Here is a 17,072-nt window from a genome sequence, read left to right on the forward strand (position 1 = left end):
AGAAAAATGACAAGAAACCTATTTTATTTAGAATGTCCCCAAAAATCAAAAAAATTTTCGGAGGAAAATAGGAGATTCTTGAAAAAGTGCGCACCGGTAAAAAAATCGGATAGACACGCATAATTAACAATTAAATAAAAACGGTGTAAATTAGACCCGATCAGTCTGCAGAATCTTGAAAATGAATGTACAATTCAAGTACTTGGAAACCTCCAAAATACCAATATAAATATGAGTTTTTAACGTTTGTAATGACCCAAAAAATCTAAAAAAAATATTTCTCGGGGCAAAAAGGTATTTGTTTAAAAAAATTGTTTCAACAATTTCTGCTCAAAAATTCCGCCCGGCATCCTTAATATTTGTTTAAACGAGATATTTTTGAATAGGAATCCACAAAAAAACCGAATCAGAAATTTTTTCAGACGGGAGCGGTCTCACCACATGGACTAAAAAATAGTCCCACTGGATAAAATACATAAAATGACATTTTACTTTAAATTAATAATCAATTTGTCAATGTCATGTATTTGTGAAATCAACATTCGAAATGGAAAATTATATTCAAAAATGAAGCAGATAATGAGGTTTTAAAAGCAATTGTGTCGTTAAAATTGACAAAAGTATATTAATAGATTTATTCATGGTGCAGCAAAAGAAAACTGAAAAGTTTCCATTAAGATGCCCTACTCGTAGTTTAACAGTTTACAAGGATATCTAGAATCTGAATATAAATAGGTGAATTAAGAATATATTTTTTAATTTAATATTTTGCGATTATGTGTGATAGCGTTTTAGTCTCTTTGGAATGGATAAAACATTTATCCCCATTGGATAAGATAATATTTAATCATAATATGATAATAATACAATTTGATAACGTACTTCAAAAGCTCTTCAATTCCTGCTCAAGAAAATTGTAGACAAGAAAATCAGTATTAAAGAGTGTTGAAAATTTCAGATATTTTGGTTGTTGTATCCTAAACAATGTTGATTTCAATGTTAGAGTTAGCATTCGAATTCAACAATTCAGAATCTTCACAAAAGGCAGAATTGTTTTGCATAATATGCATAATATGCATATCAACATTGTTTAGGATACAACAACCAAAATATCTGAAATTTTCAACACTCTTTAATACTGATTTTCTTGTCTACAATTTTCTTGAGCAGGAATTGAAGAGCTTTTGAAGTACGTTATCAAATTGTATTATTCGCAATTTACTGTTTTACTTGGGAAATAAGCCACAATTAAGGCTATGAGAGCTAGAGTGGCCTAATAGTTTAAGAGCTGGGAGCAGATTTTGTGCGCGATAAGTAATATGGAAAAACTATACGGGGATATGTTGAATTAGTTGTGTACATGACTGTCACCAACGGCCGGAAACCAGAGTTGGGGCCGAGGGTAGTTATAAGGGGTCAAAGTCGCGGATTTTATTTTTTTTTATGTCGCTCATGATCGATATAGTGCACCAAAATTTGGGAAAAAGTATGTCATGACGTACTTAAGTAAAATCTCTAGGGGCTCAACGCTGCGTGGCCGACAAAGGGGTGGGGGTAGGGGTAAATATAAAAAATATAACGGTTTTTTTGCGATGTTCGTGATTGAGATAGTGCACCAAAATTTGGGTATAAGTAGACCATGACATAAATAATTAAAATCCCCAGAGCCAGAAACCAGAGTGGGGAAGGAAGGTAGTTGGGTCAAAGTTCCGTTTTTATTATTTTTTTTGTGACGATCATGATCGAGATAGCGCGCCAAAATTTGGGAATAAGTAGGTCATGACGTAACTAAGTAAAATCTCCAGGAGTGGAACGCTGCGTGGTCGACAAAGAGGTGGGGCAGGGGTGAATATAAAAAAATGTAAGGGGTTTTTTGCGACGTTCGTGATTGAGATAGTGCACCAAAATTTGGAAATAAGTAGACCATGACATAACTAAGTATATCCCCAGAGGCGGAAACCAGAGTGGCGGACGAGGGTAGTTATAAGGGGTAAAATTCGCGGTTTTTATTATTTTTTTTGTGGCGCTCATGATGGAGATAGTGCACCAATATTTGGGAGTAAGTAGGTTATGACGTAACTAAGTAAAATCTTCAGGGGCGGAACGCTGCTTGGGGTACAAAGGGGTGGTAGGCAGGGGTGAGTATAAAAATATATGGGGGTTTTTTTGCCGTTCGTGATCGAGATTGTGCACCAAAATTTGGGAATAAGTAGATCATGACATTACTAAGTAAAATGTCCAGGGGCGGAACGCTGCGTGGGGGACAAATGTTGTGCCGGGTCACAAAAAAAAATAATACACACTGCGACTTTGACCCCTTAAAACTACCCTCATCCCCAACTCTGGTTTCCGGCTCTGGGGATCTTACTTAGCTAAGTCATGGTCTACTTATTCCCAAATTTTGGTGCACTATCTCAATCTAGCACGTCGCAAAAAACCCCTTATATTTTTTGTATTCACACCTACCCCCACCCCTTTATCGGCCACGCAGCGTTCCACCCCTGGAGATTGTACTTAGTTACCTCATGACCTACTTATTACCAAATTTTGGTGCACTATCTCGATCATGAGCGTCACAAAAAAAATAATAAAAACGGCGATTTTGACCCCTTATAACTACCCTCATGCCCAACTCTGGATTCCGGCTCTGAGGATGTTACTTAGTTATGTCATGGTCTACTTATTCCCAAATTTTGGTGCTCTCTGTCAATCACGAACGTCGCAAAAAAAACCCTTATATTTTTTGTATTCACCCCTGCCCCACCCCTTTGTCGGCCACGCAGAGTGCCACCCCTGGAGATTTTACTTAGTTACGTCATGACCTACTTATTCCCAAATTTTGGTGCACTCTCTCGATCATGAGCGTCACAAAAAAAATAATAAAAACGGCGACTTTGACCCCTTATAACTACCCTCATCCCCAACTCTGGTTTCCGGCTCTGGGGATTTTACTTAGTAATGTCATGATCTACTTATTCCCAAATTTTGGTCCACTATCTCAATCACGAACGTCGCAAAAAAACCCTTTATATTTTTTATATTCACTCCTACCCCCACCCCTTTGTCGGCCACGCAGCGTTCCGCCCCTAGAGATTTTACTTAGTTACGTCATGACCTACTTATTCCCAAATTTTGGTGCACTATCTCGATCATGAGCGTCATAAAATAAATAATAAAATCCGCGACTTTGACCCCTTATAACTACCCTCGGCCCCAACTCTGGTTTCCGGCCGTTGGTGAAAGTCATGTACACAACTAATTCAACATATCCCCGTATAGTTTTTCCGTATTACTTATCACGCACAAAATCCGCTTCTATCTCTCCGACTATAACTGATTTAAACGTTACTTTAAATAATCAAAGAAAATGATCAGAAGCTAACAACTTCCGATTGTTTTAGTAGTTTTATGTTGACCAAGAATCATTATTGGTCAAGATAAAATTACTAATACAATCGGACATTGATAGCTTCTTATCATTTCCTTTGATTATACACTCTGGGCCAAAATTAACCGGCCACCTTAAAAATGGGTCATTTTTGATGTCTTATATCTTCTAAACCTGTTGTTAGATTTAAGTGATTTTTTAAATATGTTATAGCCCTATTCCTTGACAATATCGTTATAATAATATTGTTGCTAAACAGGTAAATTTTCATTGTATACCGAGTGTACGAATCACATTGTGTTTTTTTCTTAAAGTTTGCATCACCCTGTGGAATATTCTAGCATTTATAAAATATTGAAATTAAAACTTAACTATAGCCTCATGTTTTCTGAACATTCTGATATTTGATTCATTCGCTTATGTTGGATAATAAAAAAGTTAGGTGCTTTAATAACTAGACAGGTTTTTTATCAATACAGGGTGTTTTTAAAAAATTTTGGGAAAGTTTAAGGGGTAATTCTGCATGAAAAAATAATGACAGTTTGCTTTATAAAGTTATGTCAGCAAATGCTTCGTTTCCGAGATAGGGGGTGTTGAAATTTTTCTGACAAACTGACGATTTATTTATTATTTTAAAACCGGTTGAGGCATGCACATGAAATTTGGTGTGTTTTAAGGCGAAGTTATTGCACATTTTTTGGCATACAATTAAGCATTTAATATTCACCATTGGCGCGCATATGGGTAATATGATTGCTTAAATTACCCGTATGCGCGCCAATGGTGAATATTAAATTCTTAGTTGTATATCAAAAAATATGCAATAGCTACGTGATAAAACCCACTAAATTGCATTTGCATATCTCAACCGGTTTTAAAGTAATAAATAAATCGTCAGTTTGTCAGAAAAATTTTAATATCCCCTATCTCGGAAACGAAGCATTTGCGGACATAAGTTTATAAAGCAAACTGGCATTATTCTTTAATGCAGAATTACCCCTTAAACTTTGCCAATTTTTTAAAAAACACTCTGTATTGATAAAAAAACATGTCTAGTTGTTAAGGCGAATGAATCAAAAAAATAATGTTGAGAAAACATGAGGCTATAGTTAGGTTTTAATTTCAATATTTTATAAATGCTAGAATATTCCACAGGGTGAAGCAAGATTTAAGAAAAAAACACAGTTTGATTCGTACACCCGGTATACAATGAAAATTTACCTGTTGAGCAACAATATTATTATAACGATATTTCAAGGAATAAGGCTATAACATATTGAAAAATTAACTTCAATCGGACAACAGGTTTAGGAGATATAAGACATCAAAAATGACCCATTTTTAAGGTGGCCGGTTAATTTTGGCCCAGAGTGTATAAAGTAATGTTAAAATCAGTTAGTGTCGTTGAGAGTTGTAGGGAGGCAGGTCTGGATCTGAACATACGGAAAACCAAAATACTCATAATAAGTAAACAACAGCATATACAACCGTCTATATATGTAAATAATACCAAACTTGAGCAAGTTGATAAAATCGTTTACCTTGGACAGCAATTAAATTGTAACGCAGAAAGTCATGGCGAAATTAGATCTAGGATAGAGCAGGCTAGAGCCGCTTTTAGAAGGATGTCCAAGGTGTTATGTAACAGAGACCTAAAATTGGCATTGAGGATCCGCCTACTTCGCTGCTTCGTGTTCTCAGTCTTAATTTATGGTGTCGAGTCCAGGACTGTGAATAAAATCAATCTAAATCGCCTTGAGGCTTTCGAAATGTGGTGCTATAGAAGAATTTTAAAAGTTTCCTGGGTGGAGAAGATTCGAAACTCCACAATACTAGAACGTTTCAGCAAGACTACTGAGATCATAAAAAGCATCAAGCAGAGAAAGCTGGAGTATTTCGGACATGTAATGAGAGGTCCCAAATATAGGTTGCTACAAAATATCATGCAAGGAAAAATAGCAGGCAAACGCAATCCAGGACGAAGAAGAACCTCATGGTTGAAGAACTTGCGAGATTGGTATGGTGTTGATACAAGCATGCTATTTAGGGTGGCAGTGAATAAAATTAAGATAGCTATGATGGGAACCAACGTTCTAAAAGTACATGGTACATGAACAAGAAGACCACTTTTCCATAAGGAGTGTTGCGGGGTACTTTATTGACGTTTCGACTTCCACTTCCAAGTAAAATAGTAAATTTTTCTAAGTAAAATAGTAAATTGCGTAAGATGTCACAAAATAAAGCTTCAGAAGAATATCAAGAAACTTTATCATACGCGTAGCGTATAATGTGTTTTATTGTACTGTTGATCTTTATTTAATCGATTATGTCGGTTAATGAATGCTATTTTAAATTTGTACACTGACCACAATAAACGAGGGACGAGCCCCCAAAAGTGCTTTGTTTTCGATAAATCCATAACTCGCTGACAACCAGGAAAATTTGGTACCAAAATGTTCTAGTACGAAAATACATTGGTAGTGGCAACGGCTTGTCAGTCAAAAAGTGGCCGCAAATAGTTTTTAATTAAATTGATAGTAAATCATTTTCGGAAAAAAATTCTTTCATTTATATTTTAAATAAAATATACACCTCATAAAATGCCTATAAAAAAATTGAAAAGAAATGGGTGCCATTGTCAACTAGGTCGCAGCTGCTTCGCAGCCAGGTGTAAAATGGTATAATTTTGGTGAAGTTATACACTTCAACATACATGCAATATGCATGGTTTTATATCAAATGAAAGCTAATTTTGTTTCTATGATGACATAAGATTGTCTGTGAAAAAATGGCCACAAATTTGTTAGGGTCGCTAGCTGTTAAAAACGCGAGGTACCAAAGATGAAGTAAAATAAAATGAGCGAAGTGAATTTTGACAACGAATCAAGTAATCTGTTAACCCAGGTACTAAAGTGCCAAACGGGCGACGCTAGGAAAATATTCCAACAATGCATCGCAGATTACCATCATCCTCTGACACCGTGTTTCGGGGTCTACTCTTTATCAAAGAGGTTTCGCAAGAAGACTGATTTGAACCAAAACATATCGAGAAGATGGTATAAATATTCAAATATTTACACCGGAATGTGGTTAGAGTACAGAGAAGAATCTGATTGGCGTGGGCAGCATTTGGAAAGTTAAGATGGATACTAAAAGGCGCAAAGATACAACAGTACCTAAAAACGAGAATGGGCTAAAAGAAAAAATGGGCTAAAAGAAAAAGAAGAAGAAGTGGTTAGAGTACCTACGCTCGAAAATATTCCAACAATGCATAGCAGATTACTCATATGAAACGCTATCATTTTGTACTCTAAAACCGATTATTTTCATTTTTGTTTTATATCATACTCTGTATTTACTAGAGTACAAAATGCAATACAAATAGTGTTTCATATGGGTAATCTGCGATACATTGTTGGAATATTTTCCTAGCGTCGTTCGTTTGGTACTTACTTTATTACCTGAGTTAACAGATTACTTGATTCGTTGTCGACATTTATTTCATCGTTCCCCGTTAGAGGTTAGTCTAACCATACTGCGGTGTAAATATTTGAATATTTATACCATCTTCTCGGTGCGTTTTGGTTCAAATCACTCTCGTTGCGAAGCCTTTTTCGGTTAGACCCCGAAACACGGTGTCAGAGGATAGCAAGAGACTCGATTTGAATCAAAACGAAACCGATTATTTTCATTACTTCTTAAAGTAAAGTAAAGCTAGAGCGCAAAGCCACTGTTTGACAAGGATGCCGAGTGGCAGTTGTGTAAGTTGTTAAGGGGATGGGTACGAAGTTTTGGATCCAATGCTATTTAAATGGGATTCATTTTTCTCAAATCCTGAGAAAACTAATAAGTATTTTTGAAAAATTCAAACGCAGAATAAAATATTTCGTTCTTACCGAGGGCAGAAAGTACCTGAAAACTTCTGTAATGTTTATTTTATTAAGTTACAGGGGTGAAAAGCTAAGAGAAAATGTGGTGATTTTTAATTTCAAGTATCTCATTCAAAAAATTTTTTATTTATTCTAGGGGAATTTCGCCCCTCGATAATAATTTAGTCTTTTATTCTACGTTTAAATTTTTAAAAAATATTTATTAGTCTTTTCAGGATTTGAAAAAAATGGACACCATGTCCGTGGTGATATTTTCCAAATCGAACATTCGCTATCTTTGTCATACAACGCACTGAGTCAATTGACAGTGACAATTTTAAATATTTGACATGGCATCGGCAATATTTTGAGTTGTTGATTAAATAATATTGATAGTGTATTTGATAAATAATTGATTTAAGACGTGAACTAAAAATAGTCTGGGCTGATTATCGGAGAATGGGCCATTTTTGGAAAAAGTTATTTACCAGCAATTTTATTGCTGGAATCGAATTATAAGATCCTATATATTAATAATATAGGTATGCAAAGTCCTCAGATAGTGTGCTACTTTTTTTATAAACAAAATGGCGCACGAAAATCGTGTTTTTTTCAATTATTGCTCTATAACTCCGAAGATTTTAACTTTACCACAAAAACACTCAAATAAAAATTCACCGTGATTAAATTCTGCATAGAGACGTGTTTTTTCCGATCTGCCCCGACAAAAATTTTCCTCGCAAAATGCGGGTTTTCCCAACAAAATCTTTAATTTTCAAATAAAGTTTTAGATAAGTAATTATCTACCAATAATTAAATAATTTGGTGACTTAAAAGCCTTCTTGGTTTAGATTATAGCTCCATAAGCTGGTGAAAATTAAACGAATATTTTAGCCACAATTCAATTGTTAATTCATAATTTATGGTCGCAATAATAACCAAAATAATTATGATACACTGATTAAACTTTGAAATCTTATAAAGACGAGATGCCTATTTACATTTTGTCAACAAAATATAAATTTTTTATTTTTTTGCATAATCTTTAAATGTTTTTAAAAAAATAGTTATAAACAAATTAACGTTTCTCAGAAAGTTTTTATTATATTATAATTTTAAAAAATAACTAAAATGCGCATTTCAAATATCTTGAAAATGAATGCTTTAAAACTTTTTTGCAACCATTTGCAAAAAAGTTATGAAACAGCAAAAATAAACATACGATTACTACGGCGTTTATAATTTTTTTTAATTCTTTCAAAGCGTAGAAGTGAATTTAAAGTACAAGCTAATTATTTACAAAAAAATATCGATTATACGTTTAATGGTTTTATTTTCATTAAAGATTATAAATATATTTTTTTGTAATTTACACGCGCGAAAGTAGAATAGCTAAAATTTTCACTCGGAGCGACGACCGGCGGCCGCGCGACGTACACTTTTAATAAATAATATATGCTGCGTGTCAGTCGCTTCGAGTGAACATTTTAGCTCCGACTCTGTATCAGGCCTACTTTTGCGCTAAAAATTACAAGAAAAGTATTTTTAATCTTTGATTAAAATATAACCATTGCACTAATTTTTGACATTCTTTGTAAGTAATTAGATTGTACCATAGACTCACTTTTAAGCTTTGAAACAATTAAAACAAATTATAAACAACGGAGAAATCGTATATTTATTTTTGCTATTTCATAACATTTTGCAAATGGTTGGAAATTTTTTTTAAAGCATTCGTTTTCAAGACCTATGAAATACGCATTTTAAGTATTTTTAAAATTAGAATACAATAAACAATTTTTGAGAAATGTTAATTTGTTTATAACAATTTTTTTTAAACATTTAAAGATAATGCAAAAAAATGAAAATTTTATATTTTGTCGACAAAATATTAAATAGGCATCACACCTTTATAATCTTTCTAAGTTTGATCAATGTCTCATGATTATTTTGGTTGTTATTGCGACTGTAAATTGTTAATTAACAATTGAATTGTTGCTAAAGTATTCGTTTCATTTTCACCGGCTTCTGAATTTATAATCTATACCAAGAAAGTTTTTATTTCACCAAGCTATATAATTATTGATAAATAATTCTGCCCCAAAAAAATTATTTGAAAATTCGAGATTTTGTTGGGAAAACCCACATTTTCCGAGGAAAATTTTCGTCGGAGCAAATCAGAAAAAACATGCCTCTATGTAAAATTAAATTGGGTGAATTTTTATTTGAGTGTTTTTGGTGTAAAGTTAAAATCTTCGGAGTTATAGAGCAATAATTGAAAAAAATACGATTTGTCGGCGCCATTTTGTTTATAAAAAAAGTAGCACACTATCTGCGGACTTTGCATACCTATATTAATAATATATAGAATCTTATAATTCGATTCCAGCAATAAAATTGCTGGTAAATAACCTTTCTTTGTACTTTACTAATGAGACCAGCGTATTATCACTATTTTTTTTTCAAAATTTAAAGATTATGCAAAAAAAAATTATATTTTGTCGATAAAATATTAAATAATCATCTCATCTTTTATAATCTTATATCTTTATATAAGTTTGATCAATGTAAAATGATTATTTTGGTTATTATTGCGATCATAAATTGTTAATTAACAATTGAATTGTTGATAAAATATTCGTTTAATTTTCACCGGCTTCTGGAATTACAATCTATACCAAGAAAGCTTTGATGTCACTAAGTTATTTAATTATTGATTAATAATTACTTACCTAAAACTTTATTTGAAAATTAGAGTTTTTGTTAGGAAAACCCGCATTTTCCGAGGAAAATTTTCGTCGGAGCAAATCGGAAAAACCATATCTCCATGCAGAATTTAATTGCGGTGAATTTTTATTTAAGTGTTTTTGTTGTAAAGTTAAAATCTTCGGAGTTATAGAGCAATAATTGAAAAAAAATACGATTTGTCGGCGCCATTTTGTTTATAAAAAAAGTAGCACACTATCTGCGGACTTTGCATACCTATATTATTAATATATAGGATCTTATAATTTGATTCCAGCAATAAAATTGCTGGTAAATAACTTTTCCATGAATTTTGCTAATTAGCTCAGAGTAAAAGTCAATTCGTTTAAAGTCAACGTTCAGTAAAAATTGTTTGTTATTTATGGACGATCCAAGCAGAGAATTGACCAGGATATATTCTGTGATCCAAGTATTTTGTTGTTAAAGATGTTCAAAATTGTAGGGGTTCCATAGTAACAATATATTATAAAAAATTATTAAATCACTTTAACACTTTTCCTCTTTTCTCGATTGAGTATTAGTTCTTGTTGTACAATATGTAAATTATTACAATCACTGAATACATAATTAGTGAAAAAATTATCATATTTATTAACTGAATTAATAATAATTTGCAATTATACAAGTAAAAGTTATCCAAGAACATTCAAAAGCCATCGCTTTAAAGTTAATGATGACATTGTCAAGTAGTAATGTTACATATCCATACCAGTGAGAATTTTACTACACGTAATTTACCGTGTAAAGACAGAAATAGTAGGGATAGCCGTAAAATATTTGCGAGTTATGTACCGATGGCCTTAAAGTCATTGCGCAAGCGCCGATAGATAAATTGTTGCCGCAATATTTGAAATAATCAAGTAATGAGGTTCAATTTTTATTAGAATTTTCAATGCACGACTTTCTAAGTTCTTTAGTAATATCGTTTTTCTGGTTTCGATATATCATAGCAGTTCGATTTCCATTTTTTTTCTAGCTGAAAAAGAATCGGTTAAATTGATAATACATACCGGAAACTTTTGAATCAGCGTGTGCATTCTGCGTCTGTTCCAAGGTTAAATTGATGGAAATTCAAAAAAATGGCTAGAGCTTCTATGAAAAATTAAATAATATTTGACTTAATCTAGATTAGCTAAATATTTCTTCTTTACATTAAATTCCTTACAACAAGAAGAATGATATCCCCAAAATTTATCAGAAGTATCAGGTAAAAACATCGTTGAAAGCAGTGGCGGATCCAGCAATTTTTTGGGGGGGGGGGGTCATGGATCTTGAGGGTGATTTAATTACTTTTCTCTGATGCAATGTCACTTAGTCTTACCACCCCTGGGGTAAGTGGGTTTCCAATTATTTTTGAATGAGCCTAAATTTTTTTTGTTTGACGGCTCTCGGTTTTTCATTTTTTTAGGATTATTAAATTAATATTTATTTTCATCTAAAAACATGTGACCCCCATGGTTAAAAGCATGTCCATGATATTTTCTTGTTTTCAAAAAAGTTACACTGCTCCAAAATTTTGAATATCACGCTTCTCGGTTGAAAATTTTCATTCTTACTCCAAATTTTGCACAAAAACACTCCATAATTTAAAAAAATAAACAAGTTTACGTTTTTCATTTATTAAAGCATATGTAGTACACTTCCGCGAAGGCACAAAGAGCGATTGAAAGATCAACGCTCGGGGTGAGACTTATAGACAAAAAACAAATAAATGGATTAGAAGCAAAACCAAAGTAAAAGACGCAGGAGAACATATTGCCAAATTAAAATGAAGCTTCGCAGGACACAACGCCCGACTGAAGGATAAAAGATGGAATCATGAAATACAACAATAGAGACCATGGTTAGGAAGAAGAAGTAGAGGAAGGCCACAAATGAGATGGGCTGATGACATTAAGAAGATTGGAGGACACAACTTGAAGCAAGTGGCGCAAATAAGAAGAAGAAGATGTAGTATACGATGCCAACAGAGTAAAAATAGAATAACACTCGGAAACTTAGTTTTCGAAGAGGCTTTTCGAACTGTGATGCTATAGAAGGATTTTAAAAGTTTCTTAGGTGGGGACTTCGAAACTCCATAATACTAGAACGTTTCAGCAAGGCCACTGAGATTGTAAAAAGCATCAAGGGGGCTAAGCTGGAATACTGCAGACATGTAATCAGAGGCCCCAAGTATAGGTTGCTACAAAATATTAGGGAAGGGAAAAGAGCCAGCAAACCCGGTCCAAGCCGAACAAAGATTTCATGGTTGAAGAACTTTCCAGATTAGTAGGTACGGTAATAATAAAATCATGGTGCTTAGGGTGGCATGGTACATGAAGAAAAGAAGCCGGGTCTTCATAGTGTTTATAGAATAGTGTGCATTGTGTATGTGAGAATAACATATAGTTAATATACAGAGTGTTCCAACGAAAATCTGACCCCCTTCCCAGTAACTCAGAAACCAAGAGTTTCTTCAGAATAATAAAAAACATGTCAATTTGTATCGAAAGAGGGACGAATTTTGCATGAAAACTTTCCCTGCCCCGCATCAACCACCAGTTTTTTAATAGCAAGTGTAGTCGAGTGACACCTCATTTAAAAGGTATTTTTTTTTCTCTACAGGACCCTCTATTTTTTTTAATTTGGGGAGTAACCTTAACGATAATTTTGGATTTAATTGATTTATAATAAATTTGTTAAGTAAAAAATTATCTTTAAACTTATTACGTAAATAAAAAAATAGAGCGTCTTTTAGAGAAAAAAATTACCTTTCAAATGATGTGCCACTCGACTACACTTGCTATTTAAAAAAAGTGGGGGTCGATTGGGGCAGTAGGGGGTTACATTTGAGAGCATGAATTTTGCAAGAAAATTCGTCCACCTCCCATTAAAAATTGACGTGTTTTTTTAAATGTTGAAGAAGCTTTTGGTTTCTGAGTTCTGTGGGGGTCAAATTTTCGTTGGAACAGACTGTAGGTATATTATATTATTATGTTTTCTTCTTTTTAGATAAAAGTTATATTCTATTAGTGACAACACGTTTCAAAAACTAGTTTTTAGAAAGCCTATCAATATGGGGCTTTATTATAAACAATTAAAAGCAATGCTTAAACGGAATATACTACTAAAGAAAAGACAAAAATGGACAACCATATCTGTAAGTACATATTGCATTTTACCTAGATCTTTTATTTTACACATGTTTTAATTAACGAAAAATACAGCGTACAAACCATAAAGGTTTTATGGGGGTTTCTCTCCTTTAAACGCCCCCCCCCCCCAAACTTTTGTGCACGTTCCAATTAAATTATTATTGTGGTACCATTAGTTAAACACACTGTTTTTAAGACTCTGTTGCCTCTTAGTATTTTTTTTTTCAAAAAGCCAGTTTTTATCGAGCTATATTGAATATTTGTCAAATCCGCCACATATTTTTAAGTACGATTATCGAGACCTGGTAATACTTAATATTATGAAAATTCACATTTTTGGGTATATTTTGAACCATATTAAAAAAGAAGCCACATTAGATAAAAGGTGCCTCATCGAAAGAATACTAAGAGGCAAAAAAGTTTTAAAAACACTGTGTGTTCCTGGTACCGCAATAATAGTTCAATTAAAACACACACAAACATTTGGGGGGTTTAAAGGAACAAAACGCCTATAAAATTTTTAGGGTAAACTTTTTTTGCAAAATTTTTGCAAATATGCAAAAAAGTTTTAAAGAGATTGTGTTAAACAACGGTACCACAATAATAGTTTAATTGGAACGCACACAAAAGTTTGGGGGTTTAAAGGAACAAAATCCACATAAAATTTTTATGGGGTGCACAAATTTCACTATATACACTTGAGAGCAACATAATCGACTCACTTGCTGAATAATTGTACACGTGGAATTTCCTAAACCTGTTGCCGATTTAAGTGATTTTTTTAGTATGTTATAGCCTTATTGTTTAAGAAAATCGATGTAATATTATTGTTGCTATACAGGTAAAGGTCATTTTATACCGGGTGTAACAATAATACTCTGTTTTTTCTTAAAGTTCGGAACACCCTGTGGAGTATTCTAGCATATACAAAATATTTCAATCAAAATTAAATTGTAGGCTAAGGCTTTATTAACATTTTCTTTTTTGACTCATTTGCTTATGTTGGATAATAAAAAAGTTAGGTACGTTTAAGAAAAAAAAAAACACCCTATGATTGTTACACCCGGTATAAAATGACCTTTACCTGTCTAGCAATAATAATATTACATCGATTTTCTTAAATAATAAGGCTGTAACGTACTAAAAAAATCACTCGAATCGGACAACAGGTTTAGGAAATTCGAGACTTCTAACGTGTACAATTCAGCAAGTGAGTCGATTAGTTTGCTCTCGAGTGTATTTATTTTTTAAGATATTTCTGCCAAAAGAATGCTACGTGTTCATTTTCCATAAAAAATATCAAATAGTTTTTGATATATTGGAAAAAGTCGATTTTCATTTTATAACTTCAAAGGGCTGTAACTTTTTTTATGTGAACATTTGTACAAGTTTAATCGAACTAGTTTCGGTCCCAGAATAAGTGATTTAATTTATGACCTGCATTTTTGTTACACCCTGTATATTTGACACACATACTCCTCAATAGATTTAAATATTTCGTATTCTGTATCCAAATATTTCGGTAATATGATATGAAGTCAACAATGAAAAAAATTACTTTTTTTTTTTAAATTGTAATAAAAAGTCCCATTATTTTTGTTCGACAAAAGATCCAATATGCATTACACATAATATGTAAAAAAACAGTACAAAATAAAAATGACATATGTGGTAGTAAATAAAAAAAATTCCAGGAAATTGACATCTTCGGCGCATCCGACTGCGCATAAGCCCCGTGAAAATGGTCCGACAAGGTTACCACATTATTGTAAACAGGTTTTATGTTAGATTCTGTTAAAATTAGCCATGTGGTAATAAATTTATTATTTTCAGAAATTTGACATAGGTATTTAGCGTGTCCGACGCGTCATATAGCCCAATATTTTTGTCAGACAAAATTGTTTTTGCTGTTTATATGACAAAAACCATTGATTAAAATAAAATGACCAATGTGGTTATAAATTTTTTTCTTGCATAAAATTGACAACTTTGTGACAGTTTGACAGACAAACGCTCCACTACCATAATGCTCCCAGCTCCAAATTTGTCCGACTCCACCCAAATAACAGGTACATAAAGTTTCGACGGTGTGGTCATAAATAATAATATTATATGTGGGCCCAAGGACTATATCAAGTTATTGCAGGAATTAAATGAAGGTAACTACTTCCGTAGATTACAGTTTAGTGTGATAATCCTGAATAAAATTTTAACTGACCTTAATTCCCGAAATTTCACGACGGTAAGATTAAAATCACACAGGAAGAAAGTATAAAAAACCGTGACAAGACATCTCATAACGCGACAGTCCGTAACGCCACAAATGGTAAAGGACAATTCGTAACGGCGACAGTTCGTAATTATATTAAATTTACAATCAAGATGCAGGAGAAATAAACAAACCAAGACACGTTAAATGCTACTAGGAGCACTCCCGAATCATAATTTACGATGTATATACATTGTAAATCCTAAATCATGATTTCCAAAGTTTACACATTGTAAATTATGATTCGAGAGTGCTCCTAGTAGAACGTGTCTTGGTTTGTTTATTTCTACTGCATCTTGAATGTAAATTTAGTATAGTAAGCCGCGACACCGAAAATTCGTAATTAGTATAAGTCGTACCGATATAATTTGTAAGGTCAAATTGAATTATTCTGTTTATTTTCGTTAATGTGAAAACTAACTTTTATTGAAATTACGCCTATCAATTTAACGAACCAGTAGTGGGGGCACGCAAAATAGAATTCTATTTTAGTGACGTCAAGTAGCCTAGCAGCCGTCAATTCTTGCATTGTGAAATTCAATTTTGTGAAGTCAGCAAAATAGAATTCTATTTGGCGTGCTCTCACTGTAGTATTAAGATAATTATTTTAACACATTTCATTTCGCGGTGTGCAAGTACTTGGAAGGGAAACGAGAAACGAGCGTGCACAAGTCGCGGAGAAATATTGCAACTATCTTAAATAATTCATATTGTCAATTGAAATTGTCAAATTGACGTATATTTCATACCTTCTGTCATTGAAGCAGAAAAATTATATATTGCTCCACAATATTGATATAATATGCAATTATTATATAAAGGTAAATTTAATTAATTGTATTTTGCTTGCAGTACTGCATTTTAATAACTAATTTTATTTACTACATACAATTGTTTACGTTTTCATAACATAACCTGAATCTTATTTTTTCTTCTTATTATTTTTTTGGACTATGGCCTTGACAATTATCCAGTAACCAGGACTAATATAATTGGCCAATATAATTAAAAGTGCGAATAAAAGTACAGAGCGTAGAAATAGGGGTCGCTTTGCCGAACTTGCACGGTCCCAATATTATTAGTGTAATATAATAGTATATTTTTCAACGAGAATGTAATAGCCATTTTATGCGAGCAGAATACTATACTTTTTATAAGACCATTTTATTTTTATTAGTTGAAAAACATGATTATCAACTACTCAGAATAAAATTAAAATTTACAAAAATAGATGTTGTTCACCAATAGTACGCGGCTGAATTTTTGTTACCTACTATTAGGAGCCGTATTCACTGTGTGCAAGTACATAATTACTTAAAGGGGATACAACAAAGGATTTTTACATTATTTTTAGTATAGGTAATGGATTTTGGGAAGAGCTATTGGCCCTGAAAATGTCACAAAGAGTTTAACTAAATTTTTCTTTTTTTACTCGGACTTTTTAAAATCTTTTACAATATTTTAGAAGCGAACATATTATTTAGTTATATTAACCCTTAATATCCTGAATTTTAATTTCTTTGCAATTTTTTTTTATTTCGATATATACGGAAATAGGTTTTAAAAGAAAATACATACACTTTTTTCTTAAATATTTTGGATTTCCTAGAAAATTGCCGTGACATATATATAACGCTAGGAAGATA

At 32.7% G+C, this 17,072-nt stretch overlaps 1 protein-coding gene across 1 annotated transcript in view; it reads left to right on the plus strand.

The window, feature by feature from the left end:
* The first annotated feature begins 531 nt into the window (after positions 1–531).
* LOC114338609 (phospholipid-transporting ATPase ABCA3-like) overlaps positions 532–17,072 on the plus strand; it is a 351,819-nt gene continuing 335,278 nt past the window's right edge. The window contains exons 1-2 of the mRNA XM_050645554.1: positions 532–735; positions 13,015–13,162. Coding sequence (XP_050501511.1) covers positions 13,079–13,162 — 84 coding nt within the window. The 5' untranslated portion in view covers positions 532–735; positions 13,015–13,078. The remainder of the gene's footprint in view (positions 736–13,014; positions 13,163–17,072) is intronic.

This window comes from Diabrotica virgifera, chromosome 3 (genome assembly GCF_917563875.1).
Source record: "Diabrotica virgifera virgifera chromosome 3, PGI_DIABVI_V3a".
NCBI classification, from domain to species: domain Eukaryota; kingdom Metazoa; phylum Arthropoda; class Insecta; order Coleoptera; family Chrysomelidae; genus Diabrotica; species Diabrotica virgifera.